This window comes from Phallusia mammillata, chromosome 6 (genome assembly GCF_965637545.1).
Source record: "Phallusia mammillata chromosome 6, kaPhaMamm4.hap1.1, whole genome shotgun sequence".
NCBI classification, from domain to species: domain Eukaryota; kingdom Metazoa; phylum Chordata; class Ascidiacea; order Phlebobranchia; family Ascidiidae; genus Phallusia; species Phallusia mammillata.
Window position 1 is genome coordinate 23,245,028 of NC_137257.1, and position 20,661 is coordinate 23,265,688.

General features: G+C 42.4%; 2 protein-coding genes across 2 annotated transcripts; both read left to right on the forward strand.

Moving 5' to 3' along the window:
• Positions 1 to 9,310: 9,310 nt before the first annotated feature.
• LOC145234515 (general transcription factor II-I repeat domain-containing protein 2A-like) lies at positions 9,311 to 11,134 on the forward strand. Its single transcript, XM_080099234.1, has one exon. It carries the CDS (start codon positions 9,311 to 9,313, stop codon positions 11,132 to 11,134), a length of 1,824 nt encoding a protein of 607 aa, XP_079955360.1.
• A 1,737-nt stretch (positions 11,135 to 12,871) lies between these two features.
• LOC145234516 (uncharacterized) lies at positions 12,872 to 19,854 on the forward strand. The gene is made up of 2 exons (XM_080099236.1): positions 12,872 to 13,317; positions 13,380 to 19,854. The coding sequence occupies exon 2, from the start codon at positions 13,990 to 13,992 to the stop codon at positions 19,852 to 19,854; it is 5,865 nt and encodes a 1,954-aa protein (XP_079955362.1). The 5' UTR covers positions 12,872 to 13,317; positions 13,380 to 13,989.
• Positions 19,855 to 20,661: the final 807 nt, after the last annotated feature.

The following is a 20,661-nucleotide window of genomic DNA, read 5'->3' on the forward strand; positions in this document are numbered from 1 at the left end:
TCATGGGCGCAACTAGGGGGGCAGGTTCGTCGGCATGCCAGGTCCCTTTTCTATCGACGTTATTGCGTATAACGGCTCTCGTACAGCGCCGAAAACACGTTCGTTCGCATCAAAGCTAAAAATAACTTTCAAATGTCAGGACAAGGCGCCGGTACAGCAGTAAATCGCTTCATCGGCATGTATTGCGATGGTAAAAAAAAAGTTTCTGCGATGTATTTATACAACAACCTGAATAACCGCAACAACGATTTTTGTTGAAACGTGAAAACGTATTTACAAGTAAACACACAAAAATAAAATGTTTATCGGCGTTGAGCTTCAGCCAAAAATCTTTCAACAACTTGTTTGTAATTTACGTCGACGTCTCTATGTAATGCCATCCTTGCAATTCCGCTATGTCTTTTAGCACCACACCTATTTCGAAGGTAAGTCTTTAACCTTTTAAGATCTGAAAAGGTTCTCTCCACTGAGGCAGTAGTGCAAGGTATTGTGAGGATTTTTTTTAAAAAGCAATGAATATTCGGGTAGGCTTCTTCCTTAGCATGGGGTAGAGTTTCATCAATCGATGCAGGCAAAGAAAGGAGTTGGTGTCTTTCCATTTCAAAGCCCATCAGAAAATCTCTTGTGCTACAACGTCTGCTGAATGCAACAAATCTCTCTCGTACATGTCTATAATATCGCTAAAGTGACTCTTCGCGTCTCCTGGGCAAGTGATGTTAGATTTGTTAATATCAACAGGAATAAGATCTGATATTTTCGCCACTTTTTGAAAATGTAAACTGAATCTCCTAGATCAGTGGTTCTTAACCTTTTTATAACTGCCGAACCCCTACGATATTCTTCTGGCTTTGGTCGAACCCCGACAGTTACTGAAGCATTGTATTACCATCTAATAGCGCCCAAAAAGCCAAGATTAATTTCTAGCTTGGTGCCCAGATTGAACTGCTCAGCGTGAAGATCAATCTTAAGTGTTTATGATGTCATAATGTATATTGTGATGCTTGTGGTACCTGTTTTGTTCGCACACAATAGACGTATAAAAAGTCTGACGCATATGGCTATTAGGCTGGTAATACTCTTTTTATAATCACAAAAACTTTTTAAAGCAGTTTAGAAATCAAAATATTTAGCAAAAGAGTTTTTCCACGTCACGGCCGCCAGTACATACGGTATATATTTCGACTATGTACCGGTGGCTCTCGACTCTGCGGCGGCCGTACCTAAGTGTAACCTTCCAGTGTTTTGATATTTGGCAAACACAAATTGCCATTTTTAGTGACTATAGATCCTAAATTTTGAAGAAAACGAGTATTTGTAATGTACTTCACAAAGACCTTCGTCGAACCCCTGATTCAGCGTTGCCGAACCCCTGGGGTTCGATCGAACCCCGGTTAAGAACCACTGTCCTAGATAATTCAGAAATGACAGATAAAAGGCTGGAATACATTATCATAAAAAAAAACTTTCGACTTCTTCATCAGTAGGATTTGAGCGGAGGTTTCTACACGATCGCAAAATAAAATTTTCGTTGGTTGTCTTTTGTAGTTTTTGTGAAAGCATTAGCATAGCTCTAGACACAAATTTAATAATTACTGCAGATACAATGAAGTCAAAAGATTTTACCCTGTAGCTTAATAGTGCGGCTTTATCAGAAGTGTTAGTGTCATGGTCGTCCTCCAACAAGTGCAAACACTGCAATATTGCAGGAAAAAAAAAAAAAAACGAACCGCAGCGTCATGTCTTTCGACCCACCTGACTGTGCAAAGAGCAACTAGAGTGGTCTTGTTGTAATTGGGAAAAATTGCTTGAATGACGTTGCGTAGTGCAGCTGTACGATACGTAGAAAAGTAATGCATTCCTGAATTGTTTTCATTGAACGTCTTATTGCAGAAATACTACTTGAAGACGACAAGGTCAGGTTTATACAATGAAATGCACAATGCACATAGATAGCCAACGGATACTGCCTTGATATTACAGCTTGAACACCATTGAATTTACCGGCCATTGATGCTGCACCATCATATCCTTGCCCTCTTAGGTTATCCAATTCCAATCCACATTGTGTGAGCAACTGAATTATATGTTCACTCAAACCTTTCCCTGTCACATCTTCTGCCTCCCTGAACCCTAAAAAGCTTTCTTTCGGCACTTCGGTACCATCTGGAAGACTTTGAACGTAGCGCACTACGATAGACAACTGTTCGGTATTGCTGACATCGCTTGTTTCATCTGCTAGTACCGAAAAAAAATTAGCCTCTTGACCTCTTCTACGAATTTTTCTCGAATTACTTTCGAAATGATTTCAATAAACTCGTTCTGTGTTTTCCAGCTAAGATAGGTCGCATTTCTGGGAGCCTTGTTCATCTTTGAATCTCCACTGGCTATCAATAAATTCAGAACTGCTTTCAAATTGCCCTCATTTTGTGTTTGAAACGTCTCTGCGGAAAGTGGTCCACTGTCACAATGACCGCGAAAAGCAATGTTTTGCTTCCCTAGAAAGTGCACCACCGAGGCAAATTCTCTCAAATAATCTTTTTTCGCCTTTGCAAGTCGCTGACTGCTTGTGCTCATATTATCGACCACTGAGCCAGTACTTAAAGTCGCAAGAAAGCTGTCGGACTTAACTGCAGCAGTTACGTGATAGGCTTTACTAGCATGTTCTCGCAAATAATGCCTTCCAGCAGCATAGTGTTGTGCTCCAGAAAATGCGACTTCCACATGCAGACCGAGAAAATCTATCCTTTCCCTTCACTTTTCTTGAGTAGCGGGGAAAATCATACTGAACCGAAGGTGTCCACGGTTTCCGAAGCAGTTCCAATTTTAAACCAGCTGGTATGCTAAACCTCGTGGCAATGTAGTTCCCAATATCCATTCTGTTATTAGCTGTTGTAATATCTGGCGTTGATCCATGTGGTGATATTCGTTGATGAGCCTTATCACCCGAAGAGATAGAATTATCTAAAACCTAATGTTGAGATGTGCTTGCAGAACTATCCAATGCATTGGTTTCGCACATGTCAGTTCCTGGTCCGCTATCCGAAAAAGACTTTTGAAAAAACGACGTTATTTTCCTCATTTTCTTAGATGGACAAGACATTATTAACAAATTTACTTGGTTTTCACTCCAACTTGATGCCTCTGACGTAAATATGCACAAGGAATGATCACGAGAAACTTACACATAATATGGTGCAGCACTAGTAGACAGATTGAAAGATTAACGTGTAAACACCCAGTCAAACGAGTTTATTTGTTACGAAACAATGCCTTAGTTTGAAACGTCAATATACTATCACAATGGACTTTGTGACTTACAAGTGTTACTTTTTCACGGCATTCGAAGCCGTACAATCCAAGGACGAATCCCAGTTTTTTTTAGATTATTAGTGGAAAAGCGCGTCGGACCATTCGACCAATCTATGGTACGATCGTTTTTGGGAAAGTCGTATTGGTAGTTCGTTGCCTGCCCCCTTAATTTTCAGCTAGTTGCGCCACTGATTTGGTTAAAACAGCATTGTTTACAAACCCTACATTCTTTGTTAGCCATTTGTATTCTATATTCACCTTATTCATTGGTGGACCACAAGGTATCACTTCTTTCAATAAGTCTGCCAACAAGAGGTGCATTCTGTGTGCGGTGCCACTCTTCACATGTCCCGGCCGTGGGTGTTGGAGAGGAGACTGTACTTTTCGTGTGAAACTTCCCTCCAAAGAAATAAAAATGAGACCCGTAACTCGTTTTGTACATTTGACACATATGTACTTCGATTGGAATTCGATCTCTTGATGGGTTAAAGACTTTTACCAAACAGTTGCCCTTTTGAGGTGCTACAGTGTTTTTCTTGCAAGCCAAACTGAAAAGACCTAGGTTAAGCAATAACAAGTGCAAAAGCAATCAGGAATACAAAGAGTAAATTCATGATTTAGTCTCTAAATCGTGCAGGTTTTCTGATGATCTTCCTCTTCTTGTTCTGAATTCTTGTGGATCTTCTTCTGATATTGGTGCTTGAAATTCTTTTGTGAAAACATCGGTTACTGGTGAAGCACGAACTTCTAGCGTAGGTTGTTCAGGATTTGGCAAATAACTTTTAATGCGATCTACAGTAGCTAGCACAAAGTATTTATCGTGTCGTTCTAGGTCCCTTATTTGCGCTCACTTTAACGAACACGTGTGTGCAACTTTTTAGATGCGGATCAAGGTGCCACTTGATTGGCGGTTGGTTTATTGGTGGTGAGAATCGAATAGTCGATATAAAAGAAGATAGTTGCTGAGCGAAATCTGTTTTGGGAATGTTAGGCGCCATTTCTTCAAAGAATTCCCAGGGTAACCTCAATGTTTTCCAGGACTACGATATATATATCGGATTTGATTGTTGATCTAAGACTTAAAAGTCGGTTTGAGTACCAATTGTTTAGATCAGGGGTGTGCAACCTGCGGCCCGCGGGCCAAATGCGGCCCGTTGATAAAGTTCGTGCGGCCCGCGGAGACGCTGGAATTTTCTGATTTACTGGCAAAAGAGTCCAATTATCATATATTTTTGAGCTCATTAGTGCGCCCGGTGGTATTTCTATGCGACCTGGCAATAATGTGACTATAAATAAATGCGACTTTTACTTTAACTCAATATAAGCATATTTGGTATGAAACAAATTAAAATCAGCTTGGGGTGCGGCCCGCGATCTGATCATGGTAATTGTATTTGGCCCCACGGTGAAAAAGGTTGCACACCCCTGGTTTAGATATTCATGTGCTCGAAGTGCAGAATTTAATGTTCTATGTTGTCTTTCAATATATCCGTTACTAGCTGGGTGTTACGCTGTAGTTTGACAAAGTTTTGCACCTGAAAACTCACAAAGATATGACCATAATGCAGAAGTAAACTAGGCGCCTCTGTCGGTAGTAATACGCAGAGGACAACCAAAGCGAGATACCCAGTGTAACAAGAAAGCGTTAGCACAATTTGCAGCAGTAATTTCTTTCAACGGTATAGCTTCAAACCATTGAGTCCAACGACAAACGTACGTTAATAAATAAAAGAGTAGCCTTCACATATCGGCAAAGGGCCACAACTATATCAACACTGATATCAGTAAATCGACCGTGAGGTGCCAAATAGCGTCCGAGAGGTGCTCTGTAACCTTTGATTTCTGACAGGCAATACATGACCTACACCATTGCAAAATATCGGTTCTCATACGATGCCACAGAAAACGATCTCCTATAAGTTTTTTAGTGGCTTTTATACCTGGATAAGATAGTCCATGCAAAGCTTCAAAGACTTTCTTGCGATAAGATTGAGGAAAAAGTGGTCTAAATATTCCGGTCGAAACATCACCAAAAAGTGATTTGTCTGAATCTGGCAGCATTCACCTAACAAGTTTCAAAGACACATACCTATCTGATGGTTCAGCAAGATATGTCTCGTCTTCTTGTTCATTTGACAATTGATCCAGAGTAAATACTTCTGATGGTAAGGAAATATAATTAACCTCAATTCTTGACAACGAATCTGCTACAACATTCTGAAATCCGGTTAAATATTCTATTTTGTCAGTGAGTTTTGGGCTATATAGTCAAAGTGACGGGTTTGACGGGGTGAATGGTGATCCAGTCACCACATTAAACGTTCTTCCCTGTAGAATGAATGTACTTGGAGTATCGAATAGCTCTATAAATCGCAAGCAATTCGCGATCGAATGTTAAGTACCGTTTTTCGGCCGATGAAAGTGGTTTGGAATAGAATGCCAAAGGCTTCCACTGTCCTTCTTCAAATTGACTCAAACATGCACCAAGAGCAAATCAGCTGCTATCGCGCACAAGAGAAAGTTTTCCATCAATTTTGGGGTATGTTAACATCGTTTTGTCACTTAACTTAGTTTTTAGGTCTTCAAAAGCTGTTATCGAATCAGACGACCACCATAGACGTTGATTTTTCTTTATTATTCCTGTCAGCATGACATTTAAATGGCACAAGCTATCTGCAGAATGAGGAACAACTTTCCAAAAAAAGTTGTACATACCAGACGAAGTTCATTTGCGGTAGTTGGTTGAGGAAATTCTCTTATAATTCGTAATCGATCCTTGATGGGGGTTACTCCAGACGTTGATAAACGATGTCCTAAGAAAGTGACTCCTTGTTGTCCAAAAACACTCGTTGATCAGCAAATCCATTAGCAAAGCCGAAAAAAAGTAAGCCAATATTTTACTGCCTTATAACCAGCCACGGAAAGTAAATTGATGTAGTTTTAGCTTGCAGATGAGCCAAATAAAATAAGCCAAAATATTTTTGGGTTTTGTTAAGTCAAATAAGAAACTAGTAAGCTGGCTCAATATGAGCTAAATCACACAACCTAATTCTGGTTTGTATGTGACACAAATGGAATAAACCAGTACACTTAGAGCTAAAGCAAGCTGCGGAGAATATGAAAACCAGTTATTTGTTACTAACATAATGCTTTTTATTGCAAACGTAGCTAAAAGTTTGTTCTTGTAGATAATACCAGGAAAAGATCTATTACACCAGTATAGACAGATTGTGACTCGTAACACAAGATATTAAAACAATCAATAATAAGACATATGCATTTAGGGAATACTGCAAGCCACAAGTTTCAAAACATTCAACATGAAATAGTACTCATACATCACCTACCTGTGTTAGATTGTATTTTTTAGCCACAAAAGAAATAATGCGGTAGTGCTTTTCACTAAATAGTTGGGGCGCTGGTTATACAACGGGCGATCGTTGCTGGTTGCGAATTTCGAATTCGTTCATAGCGTCATGCCGTTCTGTAGGTTCAATAATTTCACTTTCATTTTGCAGATTTTCGTTTTGAATTCATACAAACAAGAATCAACTGCACACGAAAATGTAATGGTATAATCGGCACAACCGTAGATGCGTAACATATAAGTTTAAAAGTAATAACCGTCCTTTCCACACTTAGAACAAATCCACAGAGTGTCCATCTTTGTCGCAATAACTTTCACTTGTCGACAAATAAGATCTGACTGGTTGAACAAAAGCAAATACGTCACAATTGACCAGTGACGCAATACACGTAACAAAGCGCAAAATTGGGTGCAACTAAATTTGTTGCTTCTGTTCTCATTTGCAAGCAACAGTCCAGGCAGGGTGGAGGTTTTGGAGGCGGCTGTTGGAATGGAATTTCCTGACCAAGTTGTTCAAACATACGTGACTTGTACATATTCTAAACATTTTGTCGATTATAGGCCGTAACATGAACCTTTGCGTAAATTAACAGACATGGAGTTAACGCCATAGGACCTAAATAACTTGCAACGCGAGGATATAAACAGCGAGTTCAGCAATTTCGCCACACAAAAAAAGTTTGGCAGTTGATTAAATCGCGAAGGGAGATTATTACATCAAACGAGACACAGCGCAACAGTTCCATTGAGGACAACAGAGAAATTTATTTAGAGAAAGGCTAAGTATCGCTTTGCTGCGTAATTAGGTTCCAAAATTGCAAGTTAAACCTGCAAATCAGGGCATAAAATATAAAGAACTGATTTTAAGAATTTGTTGTAAAACATCTTTGGTTTGTTGTTACCTTGTTCTTTTTTTGCATAGTTATATGCTTTTTCAAATAATGTAAGAGAGGTAATCCTGACCGTTATTACAGATGGATATGTTTGCAAGTTAACCATCTTTGTCAGAAACTTTTTGTACCACAGAAGCAGGTAGCAGCAGTTGCAGGTCAAAAATCTTTGGCAGATTTGCTGCAGCCCCAGAAATTTATTTCAATGGGAACATAAAATATCCAGGGGCTATCCCATTTTCATTCCCACTGGAAGACAAGTACATTTCCGTTGTAAAGAAACCAAGAATTGAGTTTTCCAATCCAAACAATTACTGAGCATTAAGTCATTAACTGATTAGAAAACCTACCAAACAAGAAAGAAAACAAATAGCTAAAACCTTTATATTGAGTAGCAAATTTTACATTGTGGTGCTCGTCAAAGTCAAGCACTGGAAGAGGTGCTACGAAAGAGGGCTAATAATGTCAATTTTGGATCTAACAAGACGCTAGGTGCAAGCATAAAAATATGTTTAGAAAAAAATGGATGTGAAAGTCAAGAAATGAAAAAAAAACGTAGACTAGAAGACATCTTAATGATGAGGGGCAAAAAAATAACCATGAATGTCCTCAAACTTTATCCGATATACAAAGTAGCATCAATGGTGAACATAAGCCTCATATGCTTTTTGTTAGAAAATTAAATTCTTTTTGTTGTTTCGCAGTGTATTGAGGATTTAGCCTTCCTAAAGAAAGTAAATTCTGCAATTCTTGAACAAAATGCAAATTACCACTGGAACACTTCCTTCAAATAGCAAAAGAGAAGATCCATACATAACATCCCCATGTTATGGTTGAAATTTGTGTAATTTTAGGTGACATATTTGGTATTATTTACTACACTTTCTCCGTATTATTTACTACTCTTTTGCGTACCCCTATCTGCCATCGCGGCGTGGGGTAGCGGATACGCTGCATCAATTAAAACCCTTAACATCAAACATAACAAAATTTTGCGAGCTATCACTCGCAGCCCTTACCGATGTCGCGCTACTCCACTACATGACTTGCGTCTTCTTAAATTTAAAGACATTTACAAACTTGAGGTAGCCAAACTGCTGCATGCGTTTCGTACTGGTACACTACCTTCCACATACAACTCCCTGTTCACACCTATTACGTCAGTGCACCATCACAACACTAGAAGGGCTGAAAACCAGAATTACTTTCATCCACGCGTAAACACCGCGTTCGACAAAAGATCAATTTGTCATCGAGGTCCAAAAGTATGGGAAGACTTACCACACGATATCAAGTCTCTGCCACGCTTGTCCTTTTTTATCAAACAGCTCCGCTTTAATTTACTTTCCTGTCCTCGCTTATACAAGAATACATCTAATACAGCTTGTTCTCCTATGTCAGGTGTGGCCAACACGTCGATCGCGATCGACCGGTCGATCGCCTGCTTTTGACTGGTCGATCGCCAATAAATCCTCCATTAACTAATCAACGGTTTAATATTTATCAATAACCAATTAAACAATATTTAACAGCAATTGCGACAATTTGACACACCACAGAAGTGTGCCTTAGCACAATAAGTAAATGAATATTACTTCTTTGTTGTGTGACAATTATGATTTTGGCATCGAAGTATGTCGTAACAACTGGATTGTTTGCGTTAACAAAGCAGTTGCAATTGATTGGGGGAAATTTACAATTAAAGCATTTACAGTTGAGCGGTAGCATTAGTTCAGTTCAAATAATGAGCGAATTAAAGCGAAAGAAAACGTATCACTTTAATGATCAATGGGAGATCGACTATTTTTTTGTCATGGTAAAAGAGAGTTGCACATGTCTGATCTGTAATGCTTCTCTTGCATTGCCCAAGAAAGGAAATTTGGAAAGACACTTTATGACACGCCATGGCCAATACAACGGTAACTATCCTCTTGGAAGTGAAGCAAGAAGAATAAAAGTTAAAGAGCTCACAACAAATTTGCGAGGACAGCAAATAGGCCTAAAAAGATTTTGTACTTCGTCAAAAGCAACTACTTTAGCCTCATTTAAAGCAAGTTGTTTCTTAGCTAAAAAAGGAAAACCATTCTTAGATGGAGAAATACTAAAAGAATGCTTTCTTGAAATTTCAGACAGCCTTTTCGGGGATTTTCGTAATAAAAACGAGATTAAAACAGCGATTAAAGAGCTGCAGTTGTCCAGAAACACAGTGATGAGAAGAATAGAAAAAATGAGTGAGAATGTTTCTCACCAACTTCAAAATGATTTTGCTAGCTGTGTGTGCTATTCACTGCAACTGGATGAGTCAACAGACATCAGGGATGCTGCACAGGTCGTTTTGTTTGTTCGTATGGTTTTTCATGACTGGAGCATTAGAGAGGAGGTGATTGGCATTATAACTTTAAAAGAAAGGACAAGAGGCATAGATGTTTATAATGCATTTAAAAACTACTGCAATGAAATAAAATTGCCTCTGTGGAAGTTGGTTTCAGTCACAACAGATGGGGCCAAATCAATGGTGGGTCGTGTAAACGGCTTTGTTGCCTTGTGCCAAAACGATGACGATTTTCCACATTTCTTAAAGTACCATTGTATTATTCACCAGCAAGTTTTGTGCAGCAAACGACTAAACACCAAAGAAGTAATGGATGTGGCATTTAAGATTGCGAATTCAATCAGGGCTAAGGCCCTTCAGCGACGACTTTTTAAACAGGAAGTTGGGGGACAAGAACTTCTATTACACACAAACGTAAGATGGCTGAGCAGCAGCAAATTTCTTCAACGGTTTCGGGATCTCTTGCGAGATATTAAGGTTTTTCTTCATGACCGAGGTGACGACTGCGTCAAGTTGGATGATTTAGCTTGGTTGTGTGACTTAGCTTTTTTAGCGGACTTTACAGGAAGGTTAAGTGCCCTAAACTTGCAATTACAAGGGAAAGGGAAAGAAATAAGCGAAATGATTAGTACCAATGGTGCTTTCAAGTTGCAAGTATCTGCATTGATTGCCGATCTTGAAGAAAAGCGGTTTGATTTTTTTCCGAACATCAAAGACCATCTGCAAAATCATCCACAAAGTACATGGGACTCTGAGAAATATACCGAAGAAATAAAGATAGTTTTTGATGATTTTGAAGATCGATTTCGTGACTTTCAAAAGATCGAAGAAATTGTTCAATATTTATCATATCCATTCAAGTCGGGTTTGAACGTGTCTTTAATCTCCAAACAAATCAGTGAAGTGTTTGAATTGGATAGAGCGGCAATTGAAATGGAAATGTTGGCGATAAAAGCTGACGTATTCCTCAGGGCTCGGTCGGGCGAAAATGATTTCTGGCAGGTTGTAGACGTAAAATACACCAATGTTAAAAAATGTGCGGAGTATATTCATTCCTGTTTTGGTTCAACTTATTTATGTGAATCTGCATTTTCATTCATGAATGTAATCAAAACAAAACACCGTGCTATGCTCACTGACAACCACTTGCGCGATTGCCTAAAGCTGTCTTTGACGGGATACACGCCTGACTATGAAAAGTTAGTGAACGAGATGATGACGCAAACATCCCACTGACTCTTTTGATGACGAATATGTACATATGAGAATTTTCGTTGACAATAAAACTCATGACTATAAATACGTGGTAATTTTCTATCAAAATTGCATGCAGAAAATTTGCGTTAGTGCTTTGTGTCAGTGGCAGCATAAATTACTACTGATCAGTCGATCGCGTGCGATTAGGAAATTTTTTGTCGATCTCAACGACTAACAAGTTGGCCACCCCTGTCCTATGTCATAACTACCCCAGTTTTCACTTTTTTTGTGTGTGTTTCAGTTTTATCTTAGTGTGATTTTACTTTTTAAATTTCTTATTCCATACTATTAGCACATTAAACTGGATAACTTGGTCACACAAAAAGAACAAAATACTGCCGTAGGATTCGTTTTTTTTTTTTCAGATCAGCCATCCGGGCCGAAGACGGTGCAGCACCTTCCCCAGCGAACAACACCAGAGATCTCGAGATCGATCTTATAAAAGCAGAGGAGGAGATGCTCGACGGCAACAATTTCATCGTCGCTACGATCTGTCCTCGGGACACCCGGGTCTGCCTGCGGGATCACAGGAAACGTTCCGAGGAACCAAGCTGGTGTTTCCGTTTAGGCGGGTTTCATTTGGCCAGCAGAACCTGCGGGTTCAACTACCGTCTTATGCAAACGGACGTACCCGCCAGGTTCGTGCGGTCGGTGGCGATCCTACGGCAGAACATACCCAAAACGGAATTCAACCACAATTCAAATAACAGGACACTTGACTCGACAACCTACGGTTTTTTTCGGTGTCCTTACTGTTTATGTATCGGTTCAACAATGATGATGAAGTGACTATGCAAATAAAAACTTGACTTGACTTGACTTGGTACTGCAATATGTTTGGAAGGCAAAAAAGCTAAACGCAGCTGTTTTTAAACTGGGGTCCGCGGTCCTTTGGGGGTTCGTGAGGCAATTTTGCAGGGACCGCGAAAAGGTGGCGTAGTTCTATATTCATATTTGGGTCAGTTTGTGCAACTGAATTAAGTTGAGAATCGACCGTCTCCATTGCCAACAAAAATGCAATTGTTCGCGCGCAATTGTAATGTTTTTTTCTTGTCTGTGATCAGATTTGGATCATTGTTATGCGCAAATTTGCATAACTACCTAAAATCCTCCAATCAACTTTTAGAAACTAATGAGCCGGTTTAGAGAAAATAACGAAAAAGTTTGAGAACCACTGGGTTAACTGAGAAATTTTTTGTCAGGTATTGTGTGTCCATAAAATATGGCAACCCTAGTCTAACGCCTTGAAAAGGAAAAAAAGTCACGATTAACCTTTAGAATGAAAACCTGAATACTAAGTTGGGATAAAATATCTGCTATTCCAAATATGTCATAAGTTTGTCAGTTATGATACAAATAAAAACCTTTATGGCTAGTTTTTCTGTGTGGCAATAATCTGTGAAGTGTCACAGAATATGTTGAAAATTCTGACTGTGACTATAAGTTACTTAAATGAAACATGACCAATAACTGAAAAGAGCCCCGGCACCGGAAAATTATTTTTTAACATGTTGTTTGTCGTATTTTTATAAACACGATTTCAGGTTTAAAACCACAAAAATCAAAGTTACTAGTCAAATATTTACGTTTTAAATCTAAAAACACTGACACCTAGCGGATATTTTGTCACTTAGCTCAAACGTCATGTGACGTCACCTCGTACCAACTTGGTTTGGAGCTTGTTTGTAGTCGGTGGTTGTACGTTAGTCAGTGTTACATCTTATTTGCCAGTAATTGCAGATTTCTATTGATTCCCGCATTTCCTCAGTACAACTTGTGTTGTAATCTATGGCGTTGTGTGACGTAATAATCGGCTGCCAGTTTTGTGTGATAACACAACGTGGTTCAGTTCTTTTTGTTGCTGACTTCCGTGGAGCACGGTGCTGCGTCGGTTGAATTAGAAAAGGCTATTTATTGTCGTGTTGACGATTATTGGTGAGTCACTTTGTACATATGTGTTTAATGACTCCAAAATGTGAATTATTGTAATGAATGCGAACTTAACCGCAATGACCTAATATGTCATTCGCTTTGTAATAGTTGTACTGTACGTGTAATTGGGTTTAGACAAGGTGCTTAAGTTGCATTTTGTTTACGCAGTATTTCTGTTTTATCTTCACGTGAAGCGTGACTTATCCTGAACTGTCACCCAACATAGCTTGGTAAGAACTGTGTGTGACGTCATAAAGGCGCAGTGTGGTGATATATGTAATTGAATGTTTAGGTGTGCCAGTAATTGATGCGAGTTGAATACCCGTGCTATTTACTCTCTCCGGTTACCACAACAGTTGGTAAGATTTGTGCTATATTTCTGCATTTAAAGCGCAGTGTGTTAATGTCATGCTTTGTGCAGAAACCGATTCCGATACGTTTCCTAACGATTCCGATACGTTTCCTAACGATTCCGATACGTTTCCTAACGTTTCCTATACGTTTCCTATTCGTTTTCATCGTCCTACATTCAAAGAATTCGCCTAATAAGATCAGCAAAACATCTATCTGTGTGGACTGGTTGTTGGAGGCTATTAGGAATCGCGTTTCAATTCTCTCCTCGTGTGACGTTCCGCGCTATAACCGGGGCGCGTTCACGGGACGTTACATGAAAGTTTCAACTGTGTGTTGAAGACAATTGCAGTTGAAATCAAGTTTCAACTGCTTCCTGAAAGAAAGTTTCAACTGTTAGTTGAACAGAACAATACAGTTGAAATCAAGTTTCAACTGGGTGTTGAACACAATCTGCAGTTGAAATCAAGTTTCAACTGCTTTTTGAAATAAGCTTCAACTGTGTGTTGAAGACAAGTTTAACCGTTTGTTGAATATTTAAGCCGTCCAAGATGAGCCAATCAAACGTTACAACTCCTGAAGCGGTCGCTGATTGTCGTCGACGCCTAAGTGAACAATACCTAGTCGCCGAGTGTCTGATGAAGGACCACCGCAACAAGCAGGTGCTCGAGACGGTTTTGGTTGCGCTCGAACATCTTTTTATCGATGCTGTTGCTGCCTACGAGGCGCATCCCGATCTTGCCGACGAACTAGCAAGCATAAGGAAAAACAAGGCCGAATTCGATGACCGAGTCTCTCACTGGGTTCGTGAGGTAAATTCTCCATCTACCAGTGTTTTACCTGTTAACATAGCTAGTCCGAGTGGAAGCGGTGATAAGAGTCCAAAGGACAACGACTCGTTCTGCGGACGAAGTAGGCGCTCTAGTTCTTCGACTAATAGTAGAACTAGAGTTAAAGTAACGACACAGCTCGCGCGTCTTGCCATTCAGCAGACTGCGCAGAAGCAGGAGCTGGCCAGACAGCAGCAAGAAATGAAAAGGCGACGTGCCGAGGAAGAAATCCGTCGTGCTGAAGAAGAACAGCGCCAAAAGGACAGCATGGAAATGCTAGAACTGCAGCACCAGCTACAAGCCGCAGAGGTCGAGGAGAAAGTTTGGGATGAGATGTCAGGAAACACGGAGTACGTGACGGTGAAGGAAGGTTCTGGTGAATCGACCACGCCTCCCCTGGAGGAGCCGCTCGGGGATCAACGCCGCGTATTGTTCACGTCACCGCCTGTCACGTCGCAGCGAAGCCCTCCTGATCAGCGGTATGTGGTTGACTATGTTGCTCCGTCAGAGCCCCTGTCCCAATATGTGCCCAAAATTAAATCTTCGTTTGACGAAAGAGGTTCGTTCACAGCAACAAACCCAATTGTAAATAGTATTTGTACATATGATTCGGTCAAGCCAACTGGCGTGCATGACAATGAGATTGCATCACTTGTAAAGCACATAAACAGACCGAAGCCTAAAGTTCTCGTTTTTGATGGCAATCCAATGGACTATTGGAAGTTTGTCCGCAATTTTGATTCTCGTATCGACGACAAGGTCGACGACGATGGTGCCAAATTGTCGTATTTGGCGCAGCATTGTGATGGCAAGGCCCGTAAATTGATTGAACACTGCTTTAGACTAAAGGAAAACGGGTACCAACAAGCGAGGCAGTTACTGTACGACCACTTTGGCAAGTCACATATAATCGCTCATGCATGTGTAAGGTGTGTTGTCAACGGTCCAGAATTGCGACCGAACGATGCTGCTGGTTTAAGCGAGCTTGCGCAGTCGCTGCGCGATTGTTTACTTACGCTTTCAGACATTGACGAGCATTCCGAGATGAATAATTACCCTACGTTGATTGCTGTTGTGAATCGTCTACCGTTCAAGATGCAAGAGGCTTGGAAACGGCGTGTTGAGAAAATTCTCAGAGATACTGGCCGTGAACCTTTGTTTGAGCATCTTGTCGACTTTGTGGAAACTGAGGATCGGATTGCAAATTCGTTGTTCAGCCGCATGCTCGATGAGCATCGCAACGAAGCTAAGAAGGCGAAAGGTAAAAGTGGTCATGTAAAGGCTTCCAGTCATGTTGTTGTAAGCGAACAAGAATCTAGACCTAAGGCTCGTGCCGGACCTTCTCATTTTCCCACTGCCCCGCTCTGTCAGTGCTGTTCGGGAAATCACGTGCTTGCTAAATGCGAGGAATTTAAATCCCGGTGTTACCGTGATCGTCTGCGCGTCACCCGGCGCCGCAGACTCTGTGATAATTGTTTCAGATTTGGGCACTTTGCTACTAAGTGCAACAGCCCCAAAGCGTGTACCGTCAGGGACTGCAATGAAGCCCATCACACCTTATTGCATCCGCCAGAGAAGAGAGAGGACGAGTCTCCTGTCAAAGGACCTGCGCCGGAACGGACAGTTTGTTCGGTTGTGTCGGCGATTGGAAAGGACTGTCATGCTTCCTCTGGTAGACAGAGCGTCAACTTGATGATGGTTGCGGTCAAAGTCCGTGCTAACGGTAGGACTGTAGATACTTACGCTCTTTTAGATACTGGCTCGGGCATTACTTTGTGCGACAAAAAACTGACAGACAAGCTTGGTCTACGAGGTGAAGCGAGCAACGTGACGCTTAAAACGGTCAACGGGGACAGTCGCAGGCGCAAGGGCAAAAGAGTAAATTTATCTGTTGCTTCGCTTGATGGCTCCACAACTGTTGAACTCCCCGAGGTGTTCGCTGTTGATTGTCTGCCTATTACCGCCAACAAGTTTCCGAGAAACGCGGAATTAGATGCGCTTCCACATATCAGAGACCTGTCATTCCCACAGGTAGATTGCAGTGAAGCTTTGCTGCTCATCGGGCTGGACGTTCCAGAGGCCTTTCTCGTGCAAGAGGTACGAAAGGGAAAACCGAAGCAACCTGTTGCATTTAAAGTTCCACTGGGATGGGCATTGGCAGGACCTGTCTCTAACAAGTCAACTGGTTTGTTTTCCGTCAACTTTACTCAAGTTGCCAATGATTCGCTGCACGAGAAGTTAGAGCGAATGTGGAAGACCGACTTTCAAGATACTAACGCCGACGCGATGCCTATGTCGCGTGAAGACCGGTACGTCTTAGATAAAATGAAAACCAGTGTGCAATTCAAGCAAGGTCATTACGAGTTGCCGTTGCCATGGCGCCCGAACGCACAACCGCTTCGGTGCAACCGGGACATGGCGCTAAATCGTTTGGGTTCTTTGGAACGTCGCATGAGACGCGACGCCGTGCTACGCGATGCGTATACAAAGACGGTACAGGGTTACATAGCTAAGGGCTATGCCGAAGAAGTTCCAGATGAGAAACAGTCTGCAGAGGTAGTATGGTACCTGCCGCATCACCCTGTTACAAATCCACACAAGCCCGGGAAAGTACGGGTAGTTTTTGACTGTGCTGCCAAATACCGCGACCAGTCGTTGAATGATGCTTTACTCCAGGGTCCGGATCTGACCAATTCCTTAGTAGGAGTTCTTTCAAGATTTCGGATGGAAAAGGTAGCTCTTGTCGCCGACGTCGAGGCCATGTTTCATCAGATACGTGTGAAGCCGACAGACTGCGATGCGCTTCGGTTCTTGTGGTGGCCTGATGGCGATGTGTCGAAGAAGCCCACCGCGCACAGGATGCTCGTTCATTTGTTTGGAGCAACTTCTTCCCCTTCCTGCGCGAGTTTTTGTCTTAAACAAGCCGCTAATGATTTGCGAAGCGAATTTCCAAAGGAAGTCGTCGAGACGGTAGAAAGGAATTTCTACGTTGACGACTGTTTAAAATCCGTGTCGACTGAAGCAGAAGCAGTTCAGTTGGTCAAAGGTATTTGTGCACTTCTCAAGAAGAAGGGATTTCGGCTAACCAAGTGGCTTAGCAACAGCGAGCGAGTTCTCGCGTCTATTGATGAAGAGGAACGGGCTAAATCGGTGAAGGAGCTGGACGTGGATGGTTCCTCCTGCGAGAGGGTACTTGGTGTTCGATGGAACGTTTCGTCGGACGAGTTCGGTTTCAATGTCGATGTAAAGCAGCCTACAGCCTACACCAGAAGGACAATCCTGTCGGTGGTAAGTTCCTTATACGATCCTCTTGGCTTTGCAGCGCCTGTGATCGTGGTGGCCAAGACTATGCAAAGAGATCTCTGCAGAAAGCAGCTGGGATGGGATGACGTTCTTTCCGATGAAGACTCCGAATCGTGGGCAAAATGGTTGCAGCAACTACCGCGGTTAGGAGACGTCGTTCTACCAAGATGCGTGAAGCCCCACGATTTTGGTAAGGTGCGAAAAACGGAATTGCACCATTTTGCAGATGCGTCATCTACAGCTTACGGTGCGGTGACCTATCTGAGGCTGGTAGACGAGCGAGGACGCATTCACTGCTCGTTTGTAATAGGCAAGGCACGCGTTGCCCCCCTGAAGACATGTTCGATTCCCCGCTTGGAGTTGACGGCGGCCGTTGTTGCAGCGAAGTTGGATCAACTTGTAAGAAAGGAGCTGCAACTAGACGAATGCCAATCCGTGTTCTGGACGGATTCGACTGCGGTTCTTCAAAGTATTCGCAACTGCAATAAGCGCTTTCCAGTGTTTGTTGCAAATCGCTTGGCCAAAATCGAGGATGTTTCCCGGCCTAGTCAATGGAGACACGTCAGCACCAAGGTAAATCCAGCGGACGAGGCGTCTCGTGGACTCAGTGTGAATAAATTCCTTAGGTCCAGCCGATGGCTTACTGGACCCCAGTTTCTCTGGGAGCAAGAAGATGGATGGCCTACCTGTCCGGACTTGTCGTCATTGCCAATCGAATTTCTTTTGTTAAAGAAAGAAACTCAAACCGTTTGTCTGGTCGCCAGCGAATCCGCTACGGATCGACTCATTGCCAGATATTCATCACTCAATCGGCTGAAAAGGGCTGTAAGCTGGTTGCTCAGATTCAAATCGATGTTGATGTCAAGGAGGTTTCCTGCCAAGTATCAAGCACCTACTGGGCAACTGACCGTTGTTGAACTCAAGGCTGCCGAGCTTGAGATTGTAAAGTATGTGCAGAGACGAAGTTTCCCAGACGTTATGGCTGCGATGTCAAAGGCCAAAGGCGAACCTGTTCGTTTACCAAAGAAAAAGAGGGTTCTTGGAAAGCTTAACCCAATTCTTGTCAATGGAGTTATGAGAGTTGGTGGAAGGCTCGAGCGTGCATGTGTCGAGTTTGATGTGAAGCATCCGATGATTCTTCCATACGACCATCGATTTACAGACCTGGTGATTATGCAGCAGCATGACGAGGTTGGCCATTCTGGAATGGGACACACATGGTCGTCTCTCAGGCAACGCTACTGGATCATCAAAGGAGGGGTAGCGGTTCGTCGTGTTCTCGGCAAGTGTGTTTCCTGTCGACGAAGAAATGGCTCTCTGGGCAAACAGATGATGGCAGACCTTCCTGCTGCGAGACTGCAGGCCAATAAGCCGCCGTTCTCAGTGGTCGGTGTCGACTACTTTGGACCTTTCCTTGTGAAGCAAGGACGAAGTGAGGTAAAGAGGTACGGGTGCATCTTTAGCTGTTTCTCCACCAGGGCCGCGCACATCGAGATAGCGCATTCACTGTCTACGGACTCCTTTATCGGAGCTCTCCGACGTTTCATCGGTCGTCGAGGACGACCAGACCAGATCTACAGCGACAACGGCACAAACTTCGTTGGAGCTGAGCGCATCCTGCGCGAAGAGCTGAACAGGTGGAATCAAAGGCAGATCTACAAATATCTGCAACAACGTGATATTGCGTGGAGCTTCAATCTTCCCACTGCCAGCCACATGGGTGGGGTTTGGGAGCGAATGATACGCTCTGTGCGCAAAATTCTCAACGCTCTGCTTTCGGAGCAGACATTGTCCGATGAGAAATTGATGACGCTGATGGTGGAGGTCGAGGCCATCCTGAACTCTCGTCCCTTGGTTCCGGTGACGTTCGATTCGAAGGATGAGGAGCCCCTTACACCAAATCACCTACTGCTGCAACGTGCAGCGCCGAATATGTCCCCTGGACTGTTTACGGGGAAGGACTGTTTCCATCGTAACCGTTGGCGCCAAGTACAATACTTGGCCGACCAATTTTGGCGGCGATGGTCGCGCGAGTACCTGCCGACGCTAATGCCCAGATCAAAGTGGGCAAATGGACATTCTAATTTCACGGTCGGCGACATTGTGCTTGTAGCGGATGATAATCAGCCTAGGAGCAAATGGCTTCTGGGTCGCGTGACCGATGTGCTTCCTGATCGGAAGGGAGTAGTGCGTCAGGTGATCGTCAAGACTCACACTGGAGCACTCAGACGCCCAATTGCAAAATTGTGCTTGCTATGCCGCGACGACGCGATGCGTGATTAGTTGTGTGTTTATTGTGTTCGCAATTACTGCCGATGTTTGTGTGTTGTGTTGTAAATGTACTCCTTGGATTCGTACATTGTGGGGGGGTATGTTACATCTTATTTGCCAGTAATTGCAGATTTCTATTGATTCCCGCATTTCCTCAGTACAACTTGTGTTGTAATCTATGGCGTTGTGTGACGTAATAATCGGCTGCCAGTTTTGTGTGATAACACAACGTGGTTCAGTTCTTTTTGTTGCTGACTTCCGTGGAGCACGGTGCTGCGTCGGTTGAATTAGAAAAGGCTATTTATTGTCGTGTTGACGATTATTGGTGAGTCACTTTGTACATATGTGTTTAATGACTCCAAAATGTGAATTATTGTAATGAATGCGAACTTAACCGCAATGACCTAATATGTCATTCGCTTTGTAATAGTTGTACTGTACGTGTAATTGGGTTTAGACAAGGTGCTTAAGTTGCATTTTGTTTACGCAGTATTTCTGGTTTATCTTCACGTGAAGCGTGACTTATCCTGAACTGTCACCCAACATAGCTTGGTAAGAACTGTGTGTGACGTCATAAAGGCGCAGTGTGGTGATATATGTAATTGAATGTTTAGGTGTGCCAGTAATTGATGCGAGTTGAATACCCGTGCTATTTACTCTCTCCGGTTACCACAACAGTTGGTAAGATTTGTGCTATATTTCTGCATTTAAAGCGCAGTGTGTTAATGTCATGCTTTGTGCAGAAACCGATTCCGATACGTTTCCTAACGATTCCGATACGTTTCCTAACGATTCCGATACGTTTCCTAACGTTTCCTA

Excerpts from the sequence above, each read along its gene's own strand:
- LOC145234515 (XM_080099234.1), top strand. The coding sequence starts at position 9,311 with ATGAGCGAATTAAAGCGAAAGAAAACGTATCACTTTAATGATCAATGG.
- LOC145234516 (XM_080099236.1), top strand. The coding sequence starts at position 13,990 with ATGAGCCAATCAAACGTTACAACTCCTGAAGCGGTCGCTGATTGTCGT.